This window comes from Theropithecus gelada, chromosome 1 (assembly GCF_003255815.1).
Source record: "Theropithecus gelada isolate Dixy chromosome 1, Tgel_1.0, whole genome shotgun sequence".
NCBI classification, from domain to species: domain Eukaryota; kingdom Metazoa; phylum Chordata; class Mammalia; order Primates; family Cercopithecidae; genus Theropithecus; species Theropithecus gelada.
In genome coordinates this window covers 56608219-56633793 of record NC_037668.1, presented here as the reverse complement: position 1 = coordinate 56633793, position 25575 = coordinate 56608219, and the positions used below count along the sequence as shown (strand labels likewise).

The 25575-nt window shown below is 42.9% G+C and overlaps 1 protein-coding gene across 5 annotated transcripts in view; it reads right to left on the bottom strand.

The window, feature by feature from the left end:
- EPB41 (erythrocyte membrane protein band 4.1) overlaps positions 1-25575 on the bottom strand; it is a 230952-nt gene that overhangs the window by 8526 nt on the left and 196851 nt on the right. For 3 of the 5 annotated variants that reach the window (XM_025364785.1, XM_025364833.1, XM_025364862.1), the window contains 2 exons: positions 12008-12136; positions 1744-1845 (listed from right to left, as the gene is read on the bottom strand). In XM_025364785.1, coding sequence (XP_025220570.1) covers positions 1744-1845; positions 12008-12136 — 231 coding nt within the window. Of the gene's footprint in view, positions 1-1743; positions 1846-12007; positions 12137-13347; positions 13798-25575 lie in introns of all 5 variants that reach the window. The other 2 variants (XM_025364715.1, XM_025364997.1) reach the window with 2 other exon arrangements.

Below are 25575 nucleotides of genomic sequence, written 5' to 3'. Positions count from 1 at the left end.
TTTTTTTTTTTTTTTTTTTTTTTTTTTTTTTTTTGAGACAGTCTTGCTCTGTCGCCAAGGCTGGAGTGCAGTGGCATGATCTTGGCTCACTGCAACCTCTGCCTCTTGGGTTCAAATGGTTTTCCTGCCTAAGCCTCCCAAGTAGCTAGGACTATAGGCGTGTGCCACCGTGCTCGGCTAATTTTTATTTTTTTAGTAGAGATGGGGTTTTGCTCTGTTGGCCAGGCTGGTATTGAACTCCTGACCTCAGCTGATCCGCCCACCTCGGCCTCCCAAAGTGTAAGGATTACAGGTGTGAGCCACTGTGATCATTTTCAAAAGGAAAAAAGTCTGAAGGCTAACAAACATGTCACACAGTTTGAAATTGGGCTCTTTTATTTTAAAGCATTTTCATATTATTGATGTCAAAGGTCTTCACATAATCTCCTAAGGGTGGGTAGATTTCTCTTTCTGGTAGATGAGGAAAACCAAGGTCTAGACACATTAAGTTAACTAGTTTCCAGTCATCTGTGTATTGATGACACAGCTTGGTCAAGAAGCTTATTTTTACCTATTAAAAAAAGTATTTTCCTCTAGTGCTACAGCAAACATAGATTGCCGCTGATTTTCTAGGGGTAGTTCCAATTTTAGATATTTTCTCTCTCTTGCTTCCTATAAACTATATTCTAATAATTCCAATATTTCAGCATCCAAACAAATTCTCCTGGCCTTGTCCCTGGAATGCTGTAAAAATTCTTCCTCAGACCCAGACTTCTGATTTTGGGCTTGGAAAATATGGTTGTATAAAAATACCAAAAATAATTTCCCTTAAGCTGACTTTTTTTTTATTTTTATAGAGACAGGGTCTTGCTCTGTCACTCAGGCTGGAGTGCAGTGGCATGATCACGGCTCACTGCAGCCTTGATGCCCTGGGCTCAAGTGATCCTCCCACCTCAGCCTCCTAAGTAGCTGGGACCACAGGCATGCGCCACTATGCCCAGCGAATTTTTTTTTTTTTTGTATTTTTTTGTACAGATGAGGTTTCACTATGTTGCCCAGGCTAGTCTCAAACCATTCGGCTAAAAGAATCCACCCGTCTCGGTCTCCCAAAGTACTGGATTACAGGTGTGATTACACCACGCCTGGCCCTTTGAGCTAACTTTTTTTGAGATGGAGTCTTTCTCTGTCGCCCAGGCTGGAGTGCAGTGGTGCGATCTCTGCTCACTGTAACCTCTGCTTCCCAGGTTCAAGCAATTCTCCTGCCTCAGCCTCCTGAATAGCTGGGACTACAGGCGTACACCACCACACCCAGCTAATTTTTGTATTTTTAGAGACGGGGTTTCACCACGTTGGTCAGACTAGTCTTGTACTCCTGATCTCAGGTGATCTACCTGCCTCGGCCTCCCAAAGTGCTGGGATTACAGGTGTGGGCCACCGTGCCTGGCCAGGCTGACTTTTTAAACTTACTTCCACAGCCAGACAGGGGACCCACTGACCAGAGAGACAGACAGATGTGTAAAGAGAACAACCACACCTACCTTTAGGAGACTACTAAGTAGGCAGGGATACTCTCAGGGTATCTCCCTAGATTTACTGCTGGGGAAGGCAGCAGGGCCTTTCCATCCGGGACTCTTTGAATAATGTGGCTTACTAGGGATGGAGCTGAAAATATTTGCTTATGGACTAGGGTCCTTCTTGCAGAGAGGTGGCAGCAAGCTCAGCCTGCCCTTGGGTTCCATAAGGAGGTTCTAGCTGGTCTGTTACCTTGGTAATTTGAGTTGTGGTGGTGCTGCTTGTGGTCTCAGATGTGATAGTTTGAGCTGTCAGCAAGACTCCTGGGTCCAAGTCTCCACTGTTGTCATCAGTCTGCAGAAGAAAGCATGGCTCATCATCATGCCTCTCAGGAAGACTGAGCAAACGTTGCAGGCTGCAGCTTTGCTCTTCAGCTGCACATTCTGATGCAAAAAATCTCATTCCCTTAGAGTGACCTCTTTTTTTTTTGAGACGGAGTTTCGCTCTTGTCGCCCAGGCTGGAATGCAGTGGCGTGATCTCAGCTCACTGCAACCTCTGCCTCCCGGTTTTAAGCGATTCTCCTGCCTCAGCCTCCTGAGTAGCTGGGATTGCAGGCATGCACCACCACACCAGGCTAATTTTGTATTTTTAGTAGAGATGGGGTTTCTCTATGTTGGTCAGGCTGGTCTCGAACTCCTGACCTCAGGTGATCCACCCACCTCGGCCTCCCAAAATACTGGGATTATAGGTGTGAGCTACCACACCCATAACCTCTTAATAAATAAAATAAATTGGGCCATGCTCGGTGGCTCATGCCTGTAATCCTAGCACTTTGGGAGGCGGAGGCGGAGGCGGGCTGATCACCTGAGGTCAGGGGTTTGAGACCAGCCTGGCTAACACAGTGAAACCCTGTGTCTACCAAAAAAACAAAATCAGCTGGGCTTGGTGGCACTTGCCTGTAATCCCAGCTACTCAGGAGGCTGAGGCAGAAGAATCACTTGAACCTGGGAGGCGGAGGTTGCAGTGAGCCAAGATCGCGCCACTGCACTTCCAGCCTGGGCAACAGAGTGAGACTCTGTCTAAAAATAAATAAAATAAAATAAAATAAATTCCCTGGGCACAAAGTTCCTTCTAAAAAAAGTTGGATGGGTATAGTTTCCTTGGCATTGAGTCAGTGACAGGAATGGATCAGAAATAGGAGGCAGGGGCCGGCAGGGGCGGCTCACGCCTATAATCCCAGCACTTTGGGAGACTGAGGAGGGCGGATCACCTGAGGTGAGGAGTTCGAGACCAGACTGACCAACATGGAGAAACCCCATCTCTACTAAAAATACAAAATTAGCCGGATGTGGTGGTACATGTCTGTAGTCCCAGCTACTCGGAGGCCAAGGCAGGAGAAAAGCTTGAACCCAGGAGGCACAGATTGTGGAGAGCCGAGATTGTGACACTGTACTCCAGCCTGAGCAACAAGAGCAAAACTGTGTCTCAAAAACAAAAAACAAAACAACAACAACAACAAAAAAAGAAATAGGAGGCAGGAACGTAGCCACAGGTTCAACAACAAGAGTGACAATAAGTGCACGTATAGCATTTTATAGTTCACAAATGCCTTTCAAACATTATCTTTTTTTTTTTTTTTTTTTTTTTTTTGAGACAGAGTCTAGCTCTGTTGCCCAGGCGGAGAGCAGTGGTGCAATCTCAACTCACTGAAACCTCCACCTCCTGGGTTTAAGCGATTCTCCTGCCTCAGCCTCCTGAGTAGCTGGGAATATAGGCACACGCCACCATGCCTGGCTAATTTTTGTACTTTTTTCTTTTTTTTTTTTTTGAGATGGAGTTTCACTTCTGTTGCCCAGGCTGGAGTGCAATAGTGTGATCTTGGCTCACTGCAACCTCTGCTTCCCAGGTTCAAGCAATTTTCCTGCCTCAGCCTCCCAAGAAGGTGGAATTACAGGCGCCTGCCACGACGCCTAGCTAATTTTTGTATTTTTAGCAGAGACAGAGTTTCACCATATTGGCCAGGCTGGTCTTGGACTCCTGACTTCGTGAACCCCCGACCTCCACCTCCCAAAGAGCTGGGATTATAGCTCTTTGAGCTACCACGCCCAACCACTAACTAATATTTTTTTCAGCCAAAACCAGTCATCTACTTTAGATTCAGACTCAACTAATATTTATCATACTCCTACTATGTGCCAAGCATATAATTCAACTGTTATCTCAGTTATGCCTCTCAGTATCTGAGGGAGGAACCATTATTATACACACTGTACAGTTAAGAAAACAGAGCTCCAGAGAGGTTAAGAATTTGTCCAAAACTCTAATGGGTGTTTGAACTAGGACTCAGGGCAAGAAACTTCCTGTGTGGAGTCTGGGGTTTGGGTCCTCACCCAGACAGTAACCAGCTGTGGGACCTTGGGCAAGTCATTCTGACTTCTCTGAGCTTTGGGTTTCTCATTTATTTGATTTTTAAATTTTTATTTATTTTAATTTTTGTTGAGAGAGAGTTTTGCCTTCTCCCCAGGCTGGAGTACAATAGTGGGATCTCGGCTCACTGCAACCTCCACCTCCCAGGTTCAAGTGATTCTCCTGCCTCAGCCTCCCAAGCAGCTGGGATTACAGGCGCACTCCACCACACCTGGCTAATTTTGTATTTTTAGTAGAAACGGGGTTTCACCATGTTGGCAAGGCTGGTCTCAACCTCCTGACCTCAGGTGATCCACCTGCCTCAGCCTCCCAAAGTGCTGGGATTACAGGCGTGAGCCATTGAGCCTGATCTAGTTTTCTCATTTATAAAAGCAATACTGGGGCCTGGGCACAGTGGCTCACAACTGTAATCCCAGCACTCTGGGAGGCCAAGGCAGGCGGATCACGAGGTCAGGAGTTCAAGACCAGCTGACCAATATGGTGAAACCCTGTCTCTACTAAAAATACAAAAATTAGCCAGGCATGGTGGCACAGGCCTGTCGTCCCAGCCACTCACGAGGCTGAGGCAGGAGACTCTCTCGAACCCAGGAGGTGGAGGCTGCAGAGAGTTGAGATCGTGCCACTGCACTCCAGTCTGGGTGACAGAGGGAGACTCCATCTCAAAAAAAAAAAAAAAAAATCCCAGCTACTTGGAAGACTGAGGCAGGAAAATCGCTTGAAACCAGAAGGCAGAGGTTGCAGTGAGTCAAGATTGCGCCACTGCACTCCAGCCTGGGCAACAAGAGCAAAACTCCATCTCAAAAATAAATAAATAAATAAATAAAATAAAAAATAAAAACAATACGGGAATATGTGTTCTGCCTACACCGTAGCACTTGTAAACAAAGAAATTATACAAATAAAATTAGCTTATAACTTGTTATAACATGAATTTGCATGCCAGAAGGGCTAAAGCTTTTTGAAGAATTCCTCCTCTACAAACCTGTGACTCTATCTTTATCTACCTCCTGCCCGCTCCCTCTAGTCTCTCTTCTGTCTCTGAAGAATGCTAAAGATACAGGAGACACTGTTACGTTTTCCTACTCTGTTCCTTACAGGGCCTCTTTTCCTTGATCCTCTTACCAATGTTTCCCCATAATGGTCATTTTATGACCCAGCAATTTGACTCTTAGATGTTTACTCAAGATAAATGAAACACCCACAAAAAGATTTGTGGCCGGGCACGGTGGCTCATGCCTGAAATCCCATCATTGTGGGAAGTGTAGGCAGGTGGATTACCTGAGGTCAGGAGTTCTAGACCGGCCTGGCCGACATGGTGAAACCCTGTCTCTACCACAAAATACCCAAAAATTAGCCGGGTGTGGTGATGCATGCCTGTAGTCCCAGTTACTCTGGAGGCTGAGGCAGGAGGATCTCTTGAACGGGGAGGTGGAGGTTGCAGTGGGCTGACAGCATTTCACTGCACTCCAACCTCGGCAACAGAGTGATACTCTGTCTCAAAAAAAAAAAAAAAAAAAAAAAGATTTGTGCATGAACATTCATAGCAGCTTTATTAATATTTTCCCAAACTGAAATTCATCCAATTGTCCATCAACGAATGAATAGATAAACAAATTGTGGTATATTCATGCAATGTAATACTATTCAGCAATAAAAATGAGGGAACTACTGAGTCACATAACATGGATGAATCTAAAAAACATTATATTCAGAAAGAAGGCAGACACTGTTGGGATCAGTGGCTCATGCCTGTAATACCAGCACTACGGGAGGTCGAGGTGGGTGGATCACCTGAGGTCAGGAGTTCAAGACCAGCCTGGCCAACATGGTGAAACCCTGTCTCTACTAAAAATACAAAAATTAGCCAGGTGAAGTGGTGGGCGCCTGTAATCCCAGCTACTCAGGAGGCTGAGGCAGGAGAATCACTAGAATCCAGGAGGTGGAGGTTGCAGTGAGCTGAGATGGTACCACTGCGTTCCAGCTGCCTGGGCGACAGAGTAAGACTCCAGTGAAAGAAAAGAAAAGAAAGAAAGAGAGAAAGAGAGAGAGGAAAGAAGGAAGGAAGGAGGGAGGGAGGGAGGGAGGGAGGAAGGAAGGAAGGGAGGAAGGGAAGGAGGGAGGGAGGGAGGGAAAGAAAAGAAAGAAAAGAAAGAGGCCAGGTGTGGTGGCTCAAGCCTGTAATCCCAGCACTTTGGGAGGCTGAGACGGGCGGATCACGAGGTCAGGAGATCGAGACCATCCTGGCTAACATGGTGAAATCCCGTCTCTACTAAAAAAATACAAAAAAACTAGCCGGGCGTGGTGGCAGGCACCTGTAGTCCCAGCTACTCGGGAGGCTGAGGCAGGAGAATGGTGTAAACCTGGGAGGCGGAGCTTGCAGTGAGCTGAGACTCCGTCTCAAAAAAAAAAAAGAAAGAAAGAAGCCAGACACAAAAGTGTACTACTGTATACTTCTACTTACACGAAGTCCAAATCAGGCAAAACTAAGCTGTACTGATAGAAAGCAGAGCACTGGCTGCCTAAAGGGGTAGAAATCAAATGGAAAAGGCTATGAAGGCAGTTTCAGGAGTAATGTTCTGTATCCTAAATGTGTCTTGGTTACACACGTATAGACATTTGTCAAAACCAATCAAATTGCTAGGCATGGTGGCTCACGGCTGTAATACCAGCACTTTGGGAGGCCGAGGAGGGAGGATTGCTTGAGCCCAGGAGATCAAGATCAGCCTGAGTAACAAAGTGAGTCCCGTCTGTACAAAAAATTAAATAATTAGGCTGGGTGCAGTGGCTCACACCTGTAATCCCAGCATTTTGGGAGGCAAAGGCGGGAAGATCATGAGGTTAGGAGTTTGAGACCAGCCTGACCAACATGGTGAAACCCTGTTTCTAATGAAAAAATAAATACAAAAATTAGCCAGGCATGGTGGCGTGCGCCTGTAATTCCAGCTATTCAGAAGGCTGGACAGGAGAATCGCTTGAACCTGGGAGGCAGAGGTTGCAGTGAGCTGAGATCACGCCATTGCAGTCCAGGCTAGGTGACAGAGTGTCAAAAAAAAAAATTAAAAAGTTAGTCACATGTAGTGGTGTGCCGCTGGAGTCCTAGCTACCTAGGAGGCTGAGGTGGGAGGATCACTTGAGCCCAAAAGGTCGAGCCTGCAGTGAACTGTGGTTATGGCACTGTACTCCAACCTGGGCAACAGTGTAGCCTGTAATCCCTGCACTTTGGGAGGCCGAGGTGGGCTGATCACTTGAGACCTGTCTGTGCATTTCACTGTATGTAAATTTTACCTCAAACACACCCATATACACACATTAAAAAATTACACATAAAAACCATCCCCTCTGACCATGTTTTCCAAAGCATGGAGACTGTGAATGAATAAAAAAATGGTGCTTGGGCTTACTTATCCAGCAAAATAATAAAAGCAAAAGTAGAAATAGTAAATAAATAATAACAATTGCAAATGAGTATCTAGTAATTATTATCTGCCAGGCACTTTGGAAACCTTTTATGTGCATTAATTCATTTATTCCTGACAACAACCCTATGAGGTACAACTATTAGCCACATTTTACAAATGAGGAAACTGAGGCACATGGCGATTTAGTAATTTGACTGCACATTAGTAAGTGACAGGGCAAGTTCAAAGCCAGGAAATCTGACTCTGACTCGAAAGTCAACACTCTTCCCCACTCTACCCCACTGTCTAGCATCAGTAACAAAAAGCAATGTGGGCCAGGAGCAGTGGATCATGCCTGTAATCCCAGCACTTTGGGAGGCCAAGGTGGGCAGATCACCTGAGATCAGGAGTTCGAAACCAGCCTAACCAACATGGCAAAACCCATCTATACTAGAAATACAAAAATTAGCTGGGCATGGGGACGCAGCTTCTTGGGAAGCTGAGGCTGGAGAATCGCTTGAACCTGGGAGGTGGAGGTTGCAGTGAGCCAAGATCACGCCACTGCACTCCAGCCTGGGTGACAGAGTGAGACTCCATCTCAAAAATAAATAAATAAATAAACAAATAAAAAAATAAAAAGCAATTTGTATCTTGACTGACTGTCTTAAGCCTGGTTAAAATGAAATAAAAGCAAATGTTTAACAATGCAATATAATAATAGCTACCATTTTGAATAGCTAATAAGTACCAGGCAAACATTGTGCTTATTTCAATAACTTGATCAAAGTATTTTTCAGAAGAGAAAACTAAGGCTCAAAAAGACAAGTGACTTGCCCAAGATCACAAAACTAGCAAATGTCAGAATTAAGACCCAAGTCACTCTAATTCCAAAGTCCATGGGCTCTGTCGAGCATATCACGCTGCCTTTATATTTCTCTAATATGTTAGGATATTTTAAAATGACTGCTTCTGTTTCCTTTTTTTGTAGGAGCTACCTACATTCACACCACATGGACTTCTGTGGGCAGTGTGGCTCTAACTTTTAAAACAATTTATTTTGAACCATTTAAATTTTGGGGGTGCAGGATGCGGTGGCTCATGCCTGTAATCCCTGCACTTTGGGAGGCTGAGGTGGGCTGATCACTTGAGGCCAGAAGTTTGAGACCAACCTGGCCCACAAGGTGAAACCCTGTCTCTACTAAAAATATAAAAATTAGGCTGGGCGCGGTGGCTCACGCCTGTCATCCCAGCACTTTGGGAGGCCAAGGCGGGTGGATCACGAGGTCAGGAATTCAGGACCAGCCTGACCAACATGGTGAAACTCCATCTCTACTAAAAATACAAAAATTAGCTGGGTGTGGTGGTGGGTGCCTGTAATCCCAGCTACCTGGGAGGCTGAGGCATGAGAATCGCTGGAACCCAGGAGGTGGAGGTTGCAGTGAGCCGAGATGGCACCACTGCACTCCAACCTGGGTGACAAGAGTGAAACTCTGTCTCAAACAAAAATAAAAATAAAAATAAAAATAAAAATATAAAAATTAGACAGGTGTGGTGGCACGCACATATAATCCCAGCTGCTCGAGAGTTTGAGGCACAAGAATCACTGGAACCCAGGAGGCAGAGGTTGCAGTGAGCTGAGATCATGCCACTGCACTCCAGCCTGGGCTACAGAGCAAGACTGTCTCTTAATAATAATAATAATAATAATAAAATAAACTTTTTTGGCTATGTCTATGCTATAAAAATTTTAAAACTTCAAAATGTTGTACAGTGAAAAGTCAGTTTCCCTCCCACTCCCAAGCCGAGTCCTGCAGTCTCAGTCTCCTTCATCAGGGGCCACCATACGTTTTGGTTGTTGGTTTTTTGTTTTGTTTTTTTAGTACCCATTCAGAGGGACTGTATTGATATACAAGCCTAAACACACATAGCTGCAATATATATCCCTTCTGCCTGCCATAAACAGTACCACCATAGTGCACCATGCCTGTTCACTTACCTATTTATCATGTAGCTTGTTCCCTTAAGAAGCTTTAATTAAAGGCCACACAGAATTACCTTAATTGGATGTACCATAATGTATTTAAGCAGCTCTCCACTGACAGACATTTAGCTTGTCTCCATGTTAGTGACAACTTAAAGGGATTCTCTGTCATGTAAAGTAATTATTTCCTATATCCTCTGGCTAATAGCATGTACAGTTTTAAAGCAATTTCCTATTCCTTTCTTTTTCAGTCCCCTTCACTGTCAAGACCTATTCATTCATTTCTCTGTCTCTCTCGACTGACACATTTCTTTTTTCTTGTTTCTTCAGACACTGTAGTTCTTTACAAGCATTACTCCAGAGATGTTCTAGTCATATTCCTAGCCCCAGACCTCTCCCTACCTTATTTCATTTTGTTTTTCTGATACAGGGCCTCACTCTGTCCCCCAGGCTGGAGTGCGGTGGCACAATCACAGCTCATGCAGCCTCAAACTCCTGGGCTCAAGGGAGCCCCTGCCTCACCTCACCAGTTCATGGCTAATTAGCCACCATATCTGGTTAATTTTTTTGTATTTTAGTAAAGACAGGGTTTCTCTATGTTGGTAAGGCTGGTCTCGAACTACTGACCTCAGGTGGTCTGCCTGCCTCGGCCTCCCAAAATGCTGATATTACAGGCGTGAGCCACCGTGCCCGGCAATGCACATGCTTTTAAATTACCAAGCCACACTGTTTCCTAAATGGAGAAAACATCATCCAGTTCATGGTGAGGTGAGGATTAAGTGAAAAGATTTATGTGAAAGCACCTTGCCAGAATTTCACATGGGTAATCTCTTTCCCATTATTCAGACCTCAGCCAAAATATCACCTCCTCAGAGAGGAATTCCCTGATTATCCTAGTCCCAAAGTAGCAATCTTTCATGTAATCCCATATTGTCTAACTCTTTACACCATTTTAGTTTCCTTGCAGCATTTACCACTGTCTGAAATTTACTTATACATTGTTTATGTGCCTTATTGCCTGTTTCTCCTAACTAGAATGTAAGCTCCAGAGGGTAGGGACTATGTACACCTTGTACATTGCTTTGGCTTAATATGTGAATGCTCAATAAGTATTTGTTGCAGGAATGAAATAACAGTTCAGTTTATAGAGGGAACTGTTTTTCTTACTTTTGGCTTCTGTTGAGTAACAAAAGAAAAACAATTCAACACAAATCAACTCTAGTCCATTCAAACTACCAAAAATGAAAAAGACATTTTACTGAAAGTAGGAAGTAAAAAAATTTTTAGCAGGGCATAGTGGCACACACCTGTAATCCCAGCATTTTGGGAGGCCAAGGCAGGTGGATCCCTTGAGCCCAGGAATTTGAGATCAGCCAGGGCAACATGGTGAAATCCTGTCACTATAAAAAAAATTAGTGAGGTGCAGTTGTGCACACCTGTAGTTCCAGTTACTTGGGAGGCAGAGGTGGGAGGATCGCTTGAGCCTGGGAGGTCTAGCTAGTCTGCAGCGAGCTGAGATCATGCCACTGCACTTCAGCCTGGGCAACAGAGTGAGACCTTGTCTCAAAAAAGAAAATTTAGCCAGGCGTAGTGGCTCATCAGTAATCTCTTCTTTTTTGTTTTTTTTTTTCAGATGGACTCTTGCTCTGTTGCCCAGGCTGGAGTGCAGTGGAGCAATCTCAGCTCACTGCAACCTCCCACGTTTAAATGATTCTCCTGCCTCATCCTCCTGAGTAGCTGGGATTACAGATGCCTGCTACTATGCCCAGCAAATTTTTGTATTTTTAGTAGAGAAAGGGTTTCACCATGTTGGCCAGGCTGGTCTTGGACTCCTGACCTCGTGATCTGCCCGCCTCGGCCTCCCAAAGTGCTGGGATTACAGGCGTGAGCCACTGCGCCCGGCCACCAGTAATCTCTTCTAAAAAGAACTATAATACCAGCACTTTGGGAGGCCGAGACGCACAGATCACTTGAGGTCAGGAGTTTGAGACCAGCCTGGCCAACATGGTGAGCCCCAACTCTACGAAAAATACAAAAATTAGCCATGTGCACATGACTGTAGAGGCTGAGGCAGGAGAATCACTTGAACCCAGGAGGGAGAGGTTGCAGTGAGCTGAGATTATTGTGCCACTGCACTCTAGCCTGGGCAACAGAGTGAGTGAGACTCTGTCTCAAAAAAACAAAAACAAAAACTAAAACTAAAAAACACTTAGGTCCTCATAACACCATGAGGTAGATATTATTAACATCATGGGCAGGGGAGATCAAGGCTCAGAGATATTCAATTACTTGTCCAGATTAGTAAGTGGAGGAGCCAGGACTTGAACTCAGGCTTTTTTGGACCCAAATCCCATGTTCTCAACCATTACACTAGACTGCCTTATACAAATGAATTGGGTGGATATAAGCAATCAGATCTAAGGCAATTTTGCTTTAAAAAAAAATTCAGATGGATTTCCTGGGCTCAGGAGATCCTCCCACATCAGCCTCCTGAGTAGCTGGGACTACAGGCACACACCAGTGTGTCCTGCTCAATATTTTGCTTTAGATAAAGTAGTCTGGGACCTTCTTAGACCAGTAATCTCTTCTAAAAAGAACTGCCCCAGAAAAACCTGGTATTCTTGGTGATAAATGACCAGAAACTCTGTGAAGAAAGGTTATTAATTTTGTTTGCAGCCTTTGGTTCTGAAGCATCAGACCATGTCCTACCTGGGCAGCCTCGTAAGTGATGGTCTTGGTCTCAGTGTGGACAATAGGGACGTCTTTGGTTGGGATTTCACTTTTCACAGCATTGGTATTATCTGAGATGGTGACAGTTTGTGTCTTCACCAGGGGAGGCTGTGAAGCAGTAAGGAAAGAGTTACTAGAGTGTTTCTGAAGGCAATGGAGAAGTAATCTTCTGACACTGATCTGATCAAAGAGTTAGCTTTAATTAAGTAAAGGGCTAGCTCAATCTCCAAAGGTGTTTACTCTGCCCAAGACTTCGACAGTATTCCAAAGTAACCCTGACAAGGTGTCAAATCATGAGGGATATTAAAAAGCGGCATTACTGTAATAACTTTCATAAGCTTATTGGAAAGCTGTAAGATCAGACAGTTATGACTGGTGATATAAAACACTTTAGACTGACCTTCAGAATTTGAATATAAAACGATTTGCCAAATAGCAATCACTTTGATTTGTCCTTGTGTCTGTACCATTATAATTAAGAAAATCAGCCACATTTCCTCCACTAAGTACAAATGGTACACGAAACAGCAGTGGCAATAGAATGCATTACCCTCGACTTCATTAACTTCTTTCAAATCAATGTCAGAGATTCACTTTGGAGTTACTGAGAAGAGACAGTATTTGGAAAACTGGAAAGAAAAAAACAATCAGTTCTACCACCACCTGGTGATTAATCCCAGAATTTCAGAAGAATGAACATTAGTGGAACATCAAAGGCCTTCTTGTCCATCTCCTCATCTTCCCCAGCAGTATAAATCACCCTGAAACTACCATTTGATTGTGATAAGGTTAAGTGGCCAACCACCTTAGCATAGGAAATCAGTGCCTATGATCCTGGAAGCTCTTGTGGGTGGGGTCAGTGGGAGTGGTGGGCTGCACAATGTGGCTGCAGTACATAAATAATTTGGGGCCTGAAATCTCGTAAGAAGATGAGTTGCCCCTTTAATTAAGAGTATTTGAATTTTTTAAGCATGGTCTCAGAACACTGAAGCCTCCTCACCAAAGAAGTTGCCACAATTTACCTCTTTCCATGGCCCACACTTGAGCAAGGAAAAGATGAACACACTTAACCAGCTTCATAAAGACTGACAGCTGGAGTTTTGTTCAGTTATCAGAGAAGAAAGCATTTCTAGCCATGGAGTTAATTGCTCTGAATGAATTTCTTTGGCACAATCAAAGACTTTAATTTTACTCTGTGATTTTGAAAACAGCAGGGAGGCCACTACCCTCAGCACACCACCACCATCTCCTATACAGGACAGATTCTGGCCCTCTTCCAAAGACAGTTATTAGACCTGCATCATTGAATAAGTTACTACCTGGAAACTTCGAATGAGGGTGGGGAACTGGTTACCCACATGAAAGTCAAGAAATGATCCATTTTGTTTTCCAAGTGGCTCTCCTGGTGTAACATGTTCTTCACTACTCTCTGCCTTTTTTTCACCAGGTTGCAGCTGACAGGAAGCTGGTGTTACTGAGAACTTTAAGGCACCGGCCTGTTCCTCCACTCCTATACATTCCCCAGTTGGGCCTCTTGGCATCTCCTTAATATCAAGATAGCCAGCTGCCCCCTCCTCCTTCTCTTCTGTCTCCTTGCTGCTTATGGAGAGGGAGCCAAAGGCAAAGCTTTGCAGAGACTCCGACGGGGTGGTCATCTGGCTTTTACTAGGAACTACCAAATGCTTGGGACCCTCCCATTCAGAGTCAGGGTTAGTAGATGGCCCCTTTGTCACGACAGCCACCTCCTCTGTGCGAATGCCATTTATACTCTACAAATGAACGAACACATACAAAAGCAAGAAGATTAGGTATAAGTGGGAGAATGAACTCTGAGAATCAACAGTGATTTTTGGAAGCCTCAAAAATATTGCTACTAATATAAACTATGAATCTTAGCTGATAACATGGTCAAAAGGAAGAACTGCTGTTCACTACACATTATCAGCAGCTTAAGCAGTTCCAACCTCATTTTGGTCCTATTTCTATATCATTGTTAATCTGAAAAACAATTATCCAGCAATTTATATTCCTATGGTCTTCCTTGTGTAACACACTTAAAGGAGTTACTTTGTCATTCCTAAATGCCTAAGTTATTACTATGCACAGGACACAATGCAATTTGTGAGTCAGTCAAAATATATTGTTTTTTTTTTTTTCTTTGAGACAGGGTCTCACTCTGTCACCCAGGCTGGAGTGCAGTGGTGTGACCATAGCTCACTGCAGCCTTGAATTCCTGGATTTAAGGGATCCTCCTGCCTCAGCCTCCAGAGTAGTTAGAACTACAGGCATGCTCCACCAAAACCTGGCTAGGTTTTACATTTTTTGTAGAAACAGGGTCTCACTATGTAGTCCAGGCTGATCTCAAACTCCTGGCCTCCCGTAATCCTCCCACCATGGCCTCCCACAGTGCTGGGATTACAGGCAAAACATATTCGTAAGGAACCTAATCAGGTTGAAAAATGTTTCATATTTCCAAACCGTATGTATTCTCACACTAGCCCTGCGTGGAGAAGCTAAAATCTAGACTAGCTGTCAGGGAGACAGAAGTTGAGTACATCTAGCACAGGCTTACTTCAATCATTGTCATGACATCAAACATGATATCAAAAATGGTGAAATGTTTCTTTGTAACAATTAAAATGACCCAGCAGCTGATATGTATTTCTTCACAGATGAAAGACACAACACTTCCAACCTCCAAGAGAAATAAATCCTGGAAACACAGAGTTCCCTCCTGGGCCGAATACCTCACTCCACAGGAAAAACAGTTCTAAAGCAAGTAGTGTCAGCACTCTGTATCTGTGGGTTCTGCATCCATAGATTCAACCAACCATGGATCAAAAGTATTTGGAAAAAAAACTGCATCTATGCTGAATATGTACAGACTTTTTTCTTGTCATTGTTCCCTAAAGAATACAGTATAACAACTATTTACATAGCGTTTATATTGTATTAGGTATTATGAGTAATCTAGAGATGATTTAAAGTATTCAGGAGAATATGCATAGGTTATATGTAAATACCATGTCATTTTTAATCCAAGACTTGAGCATTTGTGAATTTTGGTATCCAGGGGAGGTCCTGGAACCAAGGCCCCACAGATACTGCGGGACCACTGTACCTGGAAGAGCATGTGGATGAGAAGATACCATCCCAGTAGATGGACCTATTCCTAAGTTAAAAGAAAGGTGCTCTAGGTGGAAGAAGAAGGAATTCACACTAGTAGGAAATGAATGAGTCATTTGAAAAATAAATAACCTTGCCACAAAAAGAATAAAATACCTAGGAATGCCAGCTAACCAGGAAGGTGAAAGATCTCTACAATACCACAGGGCTATAGCAACCAAAACAGCATGGTGGGTTGGGCATGGTGGTTCATGTCTGTAATCCCAGCACGCTGGGAGGCTGAGGCGGGCAGATCACCTGAGGTCAGGAGTTTGAGATCAGCCTGGCCAACAATGCAAAACCCCGTTCATGCCTGTAATCCCACCACTTTGGGAGGCTGAGGTGGGCAGATCACCTGAGGTCAGGAGTTCGAGATCACCCTGGCCAACATGGCAAACTCCTGTCTCTACAAAAATACAAAAATTAGCTGGGCATGGTGGCATGTGCCTGTAGTCCCAGCTACTTGGGAGGCTGAAGCAGGAGAACTGCTTAAACTCGGAAGGTGGAGGTTGCAGTGAGCTGAGATCAAGCCACTGCACTCCAGCCGGGGTGATAGAGTGAGACTCTGCCTCAAAAAAGAAAAGAAAAGAAAAGAAAACAACAACAACAACAACAAAACAAACACCAGCATGGTGTACTGGTATGAAAACGGACATATGAAACAGAATAGAGAACCTAGAAATAAGACCACACACCTACAACTATCTGATCCTCAACAAAGCTGACAAAAACAAGCAATGAGGAAAGGAAGGATTCTCTATTCAATAAATGGTGCTGGGATAACTGGCTAGCCATATACACAAGATTGAAACTGGATTCCTTCCTTATACCATATACAAAAGTCAACTCAAGATGGATTAAAGACTTAAATGTAAAACCCAAAACTAATAAACACCCTGGAAGACAACCTAGGCAATAGCATTCCGGACACAGGAACTGGCAATTTTTTTTTTTTTTTTGAGACACAATCTCGCTCCGTCACCCAGGTTGGAGTGTAGTGGTGTGATCCTGGCTCACTGCAAGCTCTGCCTCCTGAGTTCAAGTGATTTTCCTGCGTCAGCCTCCAAAGTAGCTGGGACTACAGACATGTGTCACCACGCCTGGCTAATTTTTGTATTTTTAGAAGAGACGGGGTTTCGCCATGTTAGCCAGGCTGGTCTTGAGCTCCTGACCTCATGACCCGCCCACCTCGGCCTCCCAAAGTGCTGGGATTACAGGCATGAGCCACCGTGCCCAGCTAAGAACTGGCAAAGATTTTATGATGAAGATGCCAAAAGCAATCACAACAAAAGCAAAAATTGACAAATGGGATCTAATTAAACTTAAGAGCTTCTGCACAGTGTAAGAAACTATCAATAGAGTAAACAACCTACAGAATTGGAGAAAATATTTGCAAATTCCGCATCTGACAAAAGTCTAGTATCCCGCATCTATAAGAAACTTAAACAAATTTACAAGAAAACAACAACCCCATTAAAAAATGGCCAAAAGGACATGAACAGACACATTTCAAAAGAAGATATACATGTGGCCGACAAGCATAAGAAAAAAGGTTCAATATCACTGATCATTAGAGAAATGCAAATCAAAACCACAGTGAGACACTATGTCCCACCAGTTAGAATGGCTATTATTAAAAAGTCAAAAAATAACAGATGCTGGTGAGGTTGCAGAGAAAAGGGAATGCTTATACACTGTTGGTGGGAGTGTAAATTAGTTCAACCACTGTGTAAAGCAGTGTGGTGATTCCTCAAGGAGCTAAAAACAGAACATTTGACCCAGCAATCCTATTACGAGGTGCATACCCAAAGGAATATAAATCGTTTTACCATTAAGACACATGCATGTGTATGTTTATTGTAGCACAATTCACAATGACAAATACATAAAATCAGCCTAAATTCCCATCAATGGCAAATTAGATAAAGAAAATGTGATCTCTCTCTCTATACACACACACACACACACACACACCATGGAATACTATGCAGCCATAAAAAAGAACGAGCTCATGTCCTTTGCAGGAACATGGATGGAGCTGGAGGCCATTATCCTTAGCAAACGAACACAGGAACAATAAAAGCAAACACTGCATATTCTCATTTATAAGTGGGACCTAAATGATGAGAACACATGGATACAAGGGGAACAACAGACACCAGAGCCTACTTGGGGTGGAGGGTGAGAGGAAGGAGAGGATCAGAAAAAATAACTATTGGGTACTAGGCTTAGTACTTGGGTGACAAAATAATCTGTAAAACAAACCCCCATGACACAAATTTACCTACATAACAAACCTGCACATGTACCTAAAATAAAAGTCAAAAGAAGAAAAAGAAATAACCTAACCAAAGCCAAATGTCATGGCAAGTGACATCTGCATATGCTCACCAGAGAGCTGTATATAAGCCGCTTAGGCATGAAATATTGGTAAGAGCCTTTGACCATATTATAAACCACAGAGAAACAATACAGAAAGGAACTCTTAAGAAGGTGTTCCTGGCTGGGCACAGTGGCTCACGCTTGTAATCCCAGCACTTTGGGAGACCAAGGTGGGTGGATCACCTGAGGTTGGGAGTTCGAGCCTGTCCAACATGGAGAAACCCCGTCTCTACTAAAAATACAAAATTAGCCGGGCATGGTGGCACACGCCTGTAATCCCAGATACTCAGGAGGCTGAGGCAGGAGAACTGCTTGAATCTGGGAGGCAGAGGTTGCAGTGAGCCAAGATCGCACCGTTGCATTCCAGCCTGGGCAACAAGAGCGAAACTCCGTCTCAAAAAGAAAAAAAGAAGGTAAGAAGGTGTTCCTATGAGTAAACAATATAGTTTGAACCAGCTTACACATTGTAGTACTCAAAGCAATGTTACATGTATTATATTAGGAAAATCACTGCTGCTCCTTAACTTGTAAACCAGCCTCCATTTTGATTAATATTAACCAGGGCTCTATAAAGGCAAGGAAAGACACACTACACACAGGAACTTCAGGCCAGCTTCACTCCCAAGCCATCTTGAAACATGCAACTCAAAAGCATCTCAAACTGGCACCAGTTGAATTCATATTAGGTAGATCTTTCATTGGCTGACAACAAATATGACTTAGGATATGAAAGATGGAACTGAAAGACTGACAACAGGGCTGTCTCTGTCTGCAAATGTATCTGAAATACAGCAATTATTCTTGACAAGAATATATGAATTTCTTCATATTTAACATGAAAATAATACTTGGTTTGACTTATAGGGTTCTGAGGATCAAATACAATAACATACTGTATATGAAACCATATTGTATACTTCCTCATTTAATTCAACCAACCAATGAGCAGAGCACCTATAATGTGCTAGGGCCTGGGGGACACTAGAATGAATCTGTCATATTGTTAAGATGCTATGCTACTTTCCAGGGCACTTATCTCACTGTTTCTTTTGAGTCAGGCAAGTGGCTACAGAGCTGTTCAAAAATAGATCAGCTGGCAAAACAAATAGGCTTTCTGAAATTGCTACATGCTAGTCCTAGCATTGTGAATAGCTATCTGAACCCATTCACATGGAGAGGAATTTTGGGCTTCTTTAAACAATTTGTCACAACTGAGAAGGCTGATTAATAATCAGAAAAATACCTAAGATAATCAAGTAAGAGCCAATTTTGTGCCAGTTTGTTCAAGTGGTAAGTGGTAGTCTGTCATCAAGAAGCTATTTGTGAACCAAACATTACTTAGGTCAGCACCACCTGACCCACACTTGCCTACTGCTGAGTTAAATTAGACAGATCAACCTATTGTTTTCCAAAGCATGTATAGAAGAGAACAATGATAAAAGCCCTAGACACAGTAATTTCAACTCAACAAATATTTACTGAGCACCTAATATGTACTAGTCTTCAGAAATAAAAGAAAAACATAACAGTTAGGTTGGATTACCATTTATAGCACTCTCACATATGGTCAAATCAGCTTTTCCAGTTGACGGTGTTACCCAGATCTCTAGGACAACAGAGACTACTATTTGTTGAGCATCCTCCCAGGGGTGTAGAATGCAACATGTTGCAAACTAAACTCATCTCTGCTGCTGTCTAGGTATCCCTCCCCAACTTCCTCCATCATTTCTTCTTTTTTTTTTTTCCTTTTCTTTGAGACAGGGTTTCACTCTTGTTGCCCAGGCTGGAGTGCAATGGCGTGATGTCAGCTCACTGCAACCTCTGCCTCCCAGGTTCAAGCGATTCTCCTGCCTGAGCCTCCCAAGTAGCTGGGATTACAGGCATTCGCCACCGCGCCTGGCTAATTTCGTATTTTTAGTAGAGACAGGGTTTCTCCATGTTGGTCAGGCTGGTCTTGACCTCAGGTGATCCACCTGCTTCAGCCTCCCAAAGTGCTGGGATTACAGAAGTGAGCCACCGCATCTGGCCCCTCCATCATTTCCATCATATTGGTAGAAGGTATATACATCCATTCAGTCATCCATGCCAGAATTCTGAGAATCATCTTCAACTCCTTCCTTATATTTATCCGCTAACCCCCAGAGATTATGTCACCAAAGCATTTTTATTCCATTTTAATATCTCCTTTATCTATTTGCTTTAATGTTTCCCTCATCAATTCCCACATTTACTACCTTTGTTCAAGCTCTTCGCCCAAGCTGGAGTAGAGTGGTGCAATCTCAGCTCACTGAAACCTCCACCTTCCGGGTTCAAGTGATTCTCCTGCCTCAACCTCCAAGTAGCTGGGGTTACAGATGCGTGCCACCATGCCCAGCTAATTTTTGTATTTTTAGTCAAGACACGGTTTCATCATGTTGGCCAGGCTGGTCTTGAACTCCTGACCTCAAGTAATCTGCCCACCACGGCCTCCCAAACTGTTGAGATTACAGGTGTGAGCCACTGTGCCCGGCCTGTTAAAGCTCTTAGAATACCTCATCCAGATTACCACAAATGCCATCAACAGTTTTTCTTCTTTCCTTTCTTCCTTCCTTCTTATCTCAAACCTTCCTTGAATGTGTCATCTATCATGCTGCTAAAGTGCTTATTTCTAAAACTAAACATTGAAAATTCAATTTTCTAGTTTAAAACCCTTCACTGGGTTTTAGTAAGACAGAAAATACTTTAAAATCTGACCCTTACCTCTCTCTCCAGCTTCATCCAGCTACACCTCCACATATATCCTTCTTCCCATTACTTCAACTATTTTTAGTTCCTAGGACAGAGCATCTTTCTCTTACCTCTGTGCCTTTGTAAATGTTATTCCTTCTGCCTGGAAGTCCACACTTAGCTCAATTGTCATTTCTTCTAGATTTTCCTTGGCTGCTTAAAATATGTTTAGATAACAGTCCTCTTTTGTTCCCATTGTACCCTATCATCACTGGCATATTCATCTGTCTTTTCCATTAGACTATGAAATCCTTGGGGGATGAGAACTTGTTATTGTCTTACTTAGCTCTCTTTCTTGTACAATTTTTGGTAAGTAATAGATGCTCAGTAAAAACATGTTGAAGGTATGTTGGGTAAATCCAGGTCACTTGAGAACTTCTTCTTTGCCCTGTGCTATTCAGTAACTAAAATGTTTAGAAAAGCACGCTTAGGAAGAAATAAACAGTGGCTCATTTGACCAGACTCATAGTCTAGTCCAGCATTTTATCTCCTCCATCAGTAAAATAAGAGAAAACTAATATTTTTGTATGTTTACCATGTGCCAGGTGCTGTGCTAATCACTTTAGCATGTTTTTTCATTGAATTATTGACAGAATAATTATGTAGTAGTCATTATTTCTATTTTATGGATGAACAGATGGGCAGCTACTGTTTAAACTCAGATCTATCTCTGGTTCTAGAGCCCATCTTCTTCCCATGACACCAGAAGGTATTTCAAGTAGGACCAAAGCACATGTCCTATTTATTTTACTCCTGTATATATTTATTTTTTAGAAATAGGCTCTTGCTATGTTGCTCAGGCAGGATTCAAATCCCTGGGCCCAAGGGATCTTTCCACCTCAGGCTCCCGATTAGCTAGGACTACAGGCACATGCCAGTGTGCCCAGCTTCAGGACATGTCCTATCATGCTCAAAATAACACATAGCAAACCTGACTCTAACTTTGAGAAGTACAAACAGCGTCCAAACTCCTCTTAACAGTCTGTTCTTAGTGGCTGACACTACATTTTTACATATAAGGCTGAAAAGCCAGAAGATAAGATTGGTCAGAAGAAGATACAAAGTCTCCATGTCACAAGACACCCAGAATTTGGCATTTAGTATCAGTAAAGAATTCTAACTGACAGTGTTGTTGCCTTTGGCTGTGACCATCATCAAGGGCCATTGGATTATATAAGACTGCAACTGCACATACCAAATTAGCCTGAAAACTTGAAAGGGATCTTCTCAAGTAGAAGATAATATATGGCTGTGTCTGAACCATTCTCAGTGACAAAAAGGCAAAGTTGAGACTTAATGTGATTCAAAGGTGTTAATCTAGACGTTGCTTACCTGAATTGATGGGGAATCTATAAGAAAAAAGATGCTGGCCGGGTGTGGTGGCTCACACCTGTAATCCTAGCACTTTGGGAGGCCAAGGGGGGTGGGTCACCTGAGGTCAGGAGTTCAGGACCAGCCTAGCCAACATGGCGAAACCCCGTCTCTACTAAAAATATAAAAATTAGCCAGGCGTGGTGGTGCACACCTGTAATCCCAGCTATTCGAGAGACTGAGGAAGGAGAATCGCTTGAACCCAGGAGGCGGAGGTTGCAGTGAGCTGAAATTGTGCCACTGCACTCCAGCTTGTGCGACAGGAGGGAGGCTCCATCTCAAAAAAAAAAAAGAAAGAAAAAGAAAAAGGAAAAAAGATGCTATGATAGAAAGACTGGCTGCCTATAAAGTACTACAATGATATCTAGTTGGTTTTAATAATATGAAAAAAAGAATGCTAGACAAATATTTAATGGAACAGAAACATTATTTGAAGATTCTCAATTTCATTTAAAAAGTCAATGGCTCCTGCTAAGTATGATAATTCAGTATTTTCTTTGTTTTGGGGAAGAAAACAATATTTTTTTTCCTAAAGGCTTTCTCTCAAAAACTATTTATGTAAAGGGATTATGTCTCAGAATCATCAGACCCTGATTATACATGTACCTTTATGAGTTATAAATTACCCCTTTTTTGACCTATGAATTCCAGATATCATTAAAAGCAGGATATGGGCTGGGCACGGTGGCTCACGCCTACAATCCCAGCACTTTGGGAGGCCAAGGCGGGTGATCACCTGAGGTGGGGAGTTCGAGACCAGCCTGACCAACATAGAGAAACCCTGTCTTTACTAAAAATACAAAATTAGCCAGGCGTGGTGGCACGTGCCTGTAATCCCAGCTACTTGGGAGGCTGAGGCAGGAGAATTGCTTGAACCCAGGAGGTGGAGGTTGCAGTGAGCCAAGACTGTGCCACTGCACTCCAGCCTGGGCAACAAGAGCAAAACTCCAGCTCAAAAAAAAAGCAGGATATGGGTGTTTTATAGGTATTTTGCTGCCTCTCCATTAAATGCAATCCAGAGTCTTTTTCTTTTCAGGTTATTTCTGAAGTAAGGATTTACATATTTGAAGAGACTATCAAAAGAACCACGGTTGGCTGGGCGCGGTGGCTCAACCTGTAATCCCAGCACTTTGGGAGGCCGAGGCTGGCGGATCATGAGGTCAGGAGATGGAGACCATCCTGGCTAACACGGCGAAACCCTGTCTCTACTATAAATCCAAAAAATTAGCCGGGCATGGTGGTGGGCGCCTGTAGTCCCAGCTACTCAGGAGGCTGAGGCAAGAGAACGGCGTGAACCCGGGAGGCAGAGCTTGCAGTGAACTGAGATTGTGCCACTGCACTCCAGCCTGGGCGACAGTGAGACTCTGTCTCAAAGAAAAAAAAAAGAAAAAGAACCACAGTTATGCTTACAAGACTGTCTTATCCTTTAAGAGATCAAAATGAAAATATATTCTAAAAATTTTTCTAAAATTTTGCTACATAAGAGTCATGTAAAAGTATCTGTGTAGTAATTTTATTCCCACACATTTAGTCACTTGTTCCCCACTTAGTGAAGACCAATTTTACCTTTGAGTGGCAATAGAAAAACAACTCCTTTCTCTATTAAAAGTAAGAAAACACACTGCTATTGTCTCACTTTATCTTTCTATATAATTCAAAGACTAAACCCTCCTCTTGATCAGTTATACTTTCTTAGCCATTTAAAAATTATATTTTCCAATGTATACATATATACACGAAAAAGATCTTAAGGTGGCCAGGCACGGTGGCTCACACCTGTAATCCCAGCACTTTGGGAGGCTGAGGCAGATGGATCATGAGGTCAGGAGATTGAGACCATCCTGGCCAATATGGTGAAACCTTGTCTCTACTAAAAATACAAAAATTAGTTGGGTGTGATGGCATGTGCCTATAGTCCCAGCTACTCGGGAGGCTGAGGCAGGAGAATCACTTAAACCTGGGAGACAGAGGTTGCCATGAGCCGAGATCACGTCACTGCACTCTAGCCTGGTGACAGAGCGAGACTCCATCCCCAAAAAACAAGAAAAAGATTTTAAGGTGTACAAAAATATTAATAATCATGGGATTGCAAACGATCTTTTTGTTTGTGGTTTTTTTGTATTTCCTAACCTTTCTAAAATAAGTATGTATTAATTTTGTAATAAAAAGTGATTATTTTCTTATGCAAGTACTTGTATCTGGTTTCAGTAGTGAAATGATCTTTAAAACTTGAAGAGTCTAGTAAACAATTTATGCAGAAAGTGCTAAAAAATCCTTAACACCTTCCAAGCCTTTTAAAAACAGTAAAAAATGAGACTTAATAGGTTTCTAAAAGAAAAAAGTAGTTAGAGGAAAGAATTATAAGCTAGCAACTGGTACGTAGTATAAAAGTTATCTTTTATAAGGGGAATAGCATATTAAACCTTGGTAATTTAGTTAGTTGGTTTTGAAAGTCAAAGTCAGCTGGGTGAGGTGATTCACGCCTTTAATCCCAGCACTTTGGCAGGGTGAGGCGGGCAGATCGTTTGAGTCCAGAAGTTCGAGACCAGCCTCGACAATGTGGCAAGACCCCACCTCTACCAAAAACACAAAAAATTAGCCAGGTGTGGTGGCATGTGCCTATATTCCCAGCCACTAAGGAGGCTGCGGTGGGAGGATCACTTGAGCCTGGCAGGTGGAGGTTATAAACTTGGGGTTAAAAAAAAAAAAAAGTCAAAGTCAATGATGATAAATTTAATATATCTGTATATCTGGTGGAAAAGAAATACTTCACATTTAAGTTGTAGTTTCATTGTATTTTAATGTTTTCTGATTTAGAGGTAGAAAGGATATTATCAGGAAAGTGATTTAAAATGTGGTTGTTGGCCAGGTGTGGTGGCTCACGCCTGTAATCCTAGCAATTTGTGAGGCTGAGGCGGGTGGATCATTTGAAGTCAGGAGTTTGAAACCAGCCTGGTCAACATGGTGAAATCCCGTCTCCACTAAAAATACAAAAAAATTAGCTGGGCATGGTGGCAGTTGCCTGTAATTCTAGCTACTCGCAAGGCTGAGGTAGGAGAATTGCTTGAACCCGGGAGGCGGAGGTTGCAGTAAGCTGAGATCACGCCACTGCACTCGTCTGGGCAACAGAGCAAGACTCCATCCTAAGAAAAAAAGTGGTTATCTGTGATTTAATTCCTTAGTAAACTTTCTTCTTAGGTATCTACCTCTGAAACAGTGAAGATACTCAAAGGAAATTATCACTCTCTTGCCAAAGTCATGATGGCAATAGGGAATATAAAATATTAAAGATCGGCTGGGCGCAGTGACTTATGCATGTAATTCCAGCACTTTGGGAGGCTAAGGCGGGTGAATCATGAGGTCAGGAAATCGAGACCAGCCTGGCCAACATGGTGAAACCCCGTCTTTACTAAAAATACAAAAATTAGCTAGGCATGGTGGTGCGTGCCTATAATCTCAGCTACTCAGGAGGCTGAGGCATGAGAATTGCTTGAACCCAGGAGGCAGAGGTTGCAGTGAGCTGAGGTCATGCCACTGCACTCCAGCCTGGTGACAGAGTGAGACTCCATTTACCAAAAAAAAAAAAAAAAAAAAAAAAATAAATCAAAGTGTCCCCAAAACTGATCTAAACAATAACTTTAGGTTAGCGGTATACACTATAGATCGATACTATCACATCACAATTCATATCCAGAATGATTTATATTTCTTAAAATATTACTTTTTGCAAAGTAACATGAACCAAAGCAATAAAGACATGAAGTCCCTACATGGTGTCTCTTGAACTCCTAAAGTGGGCAAAGTCTATGGATTTAACCAAAATTGAGCTTCCTTCCAGCTTTTGTTAGCAAGTTCTCAAACAG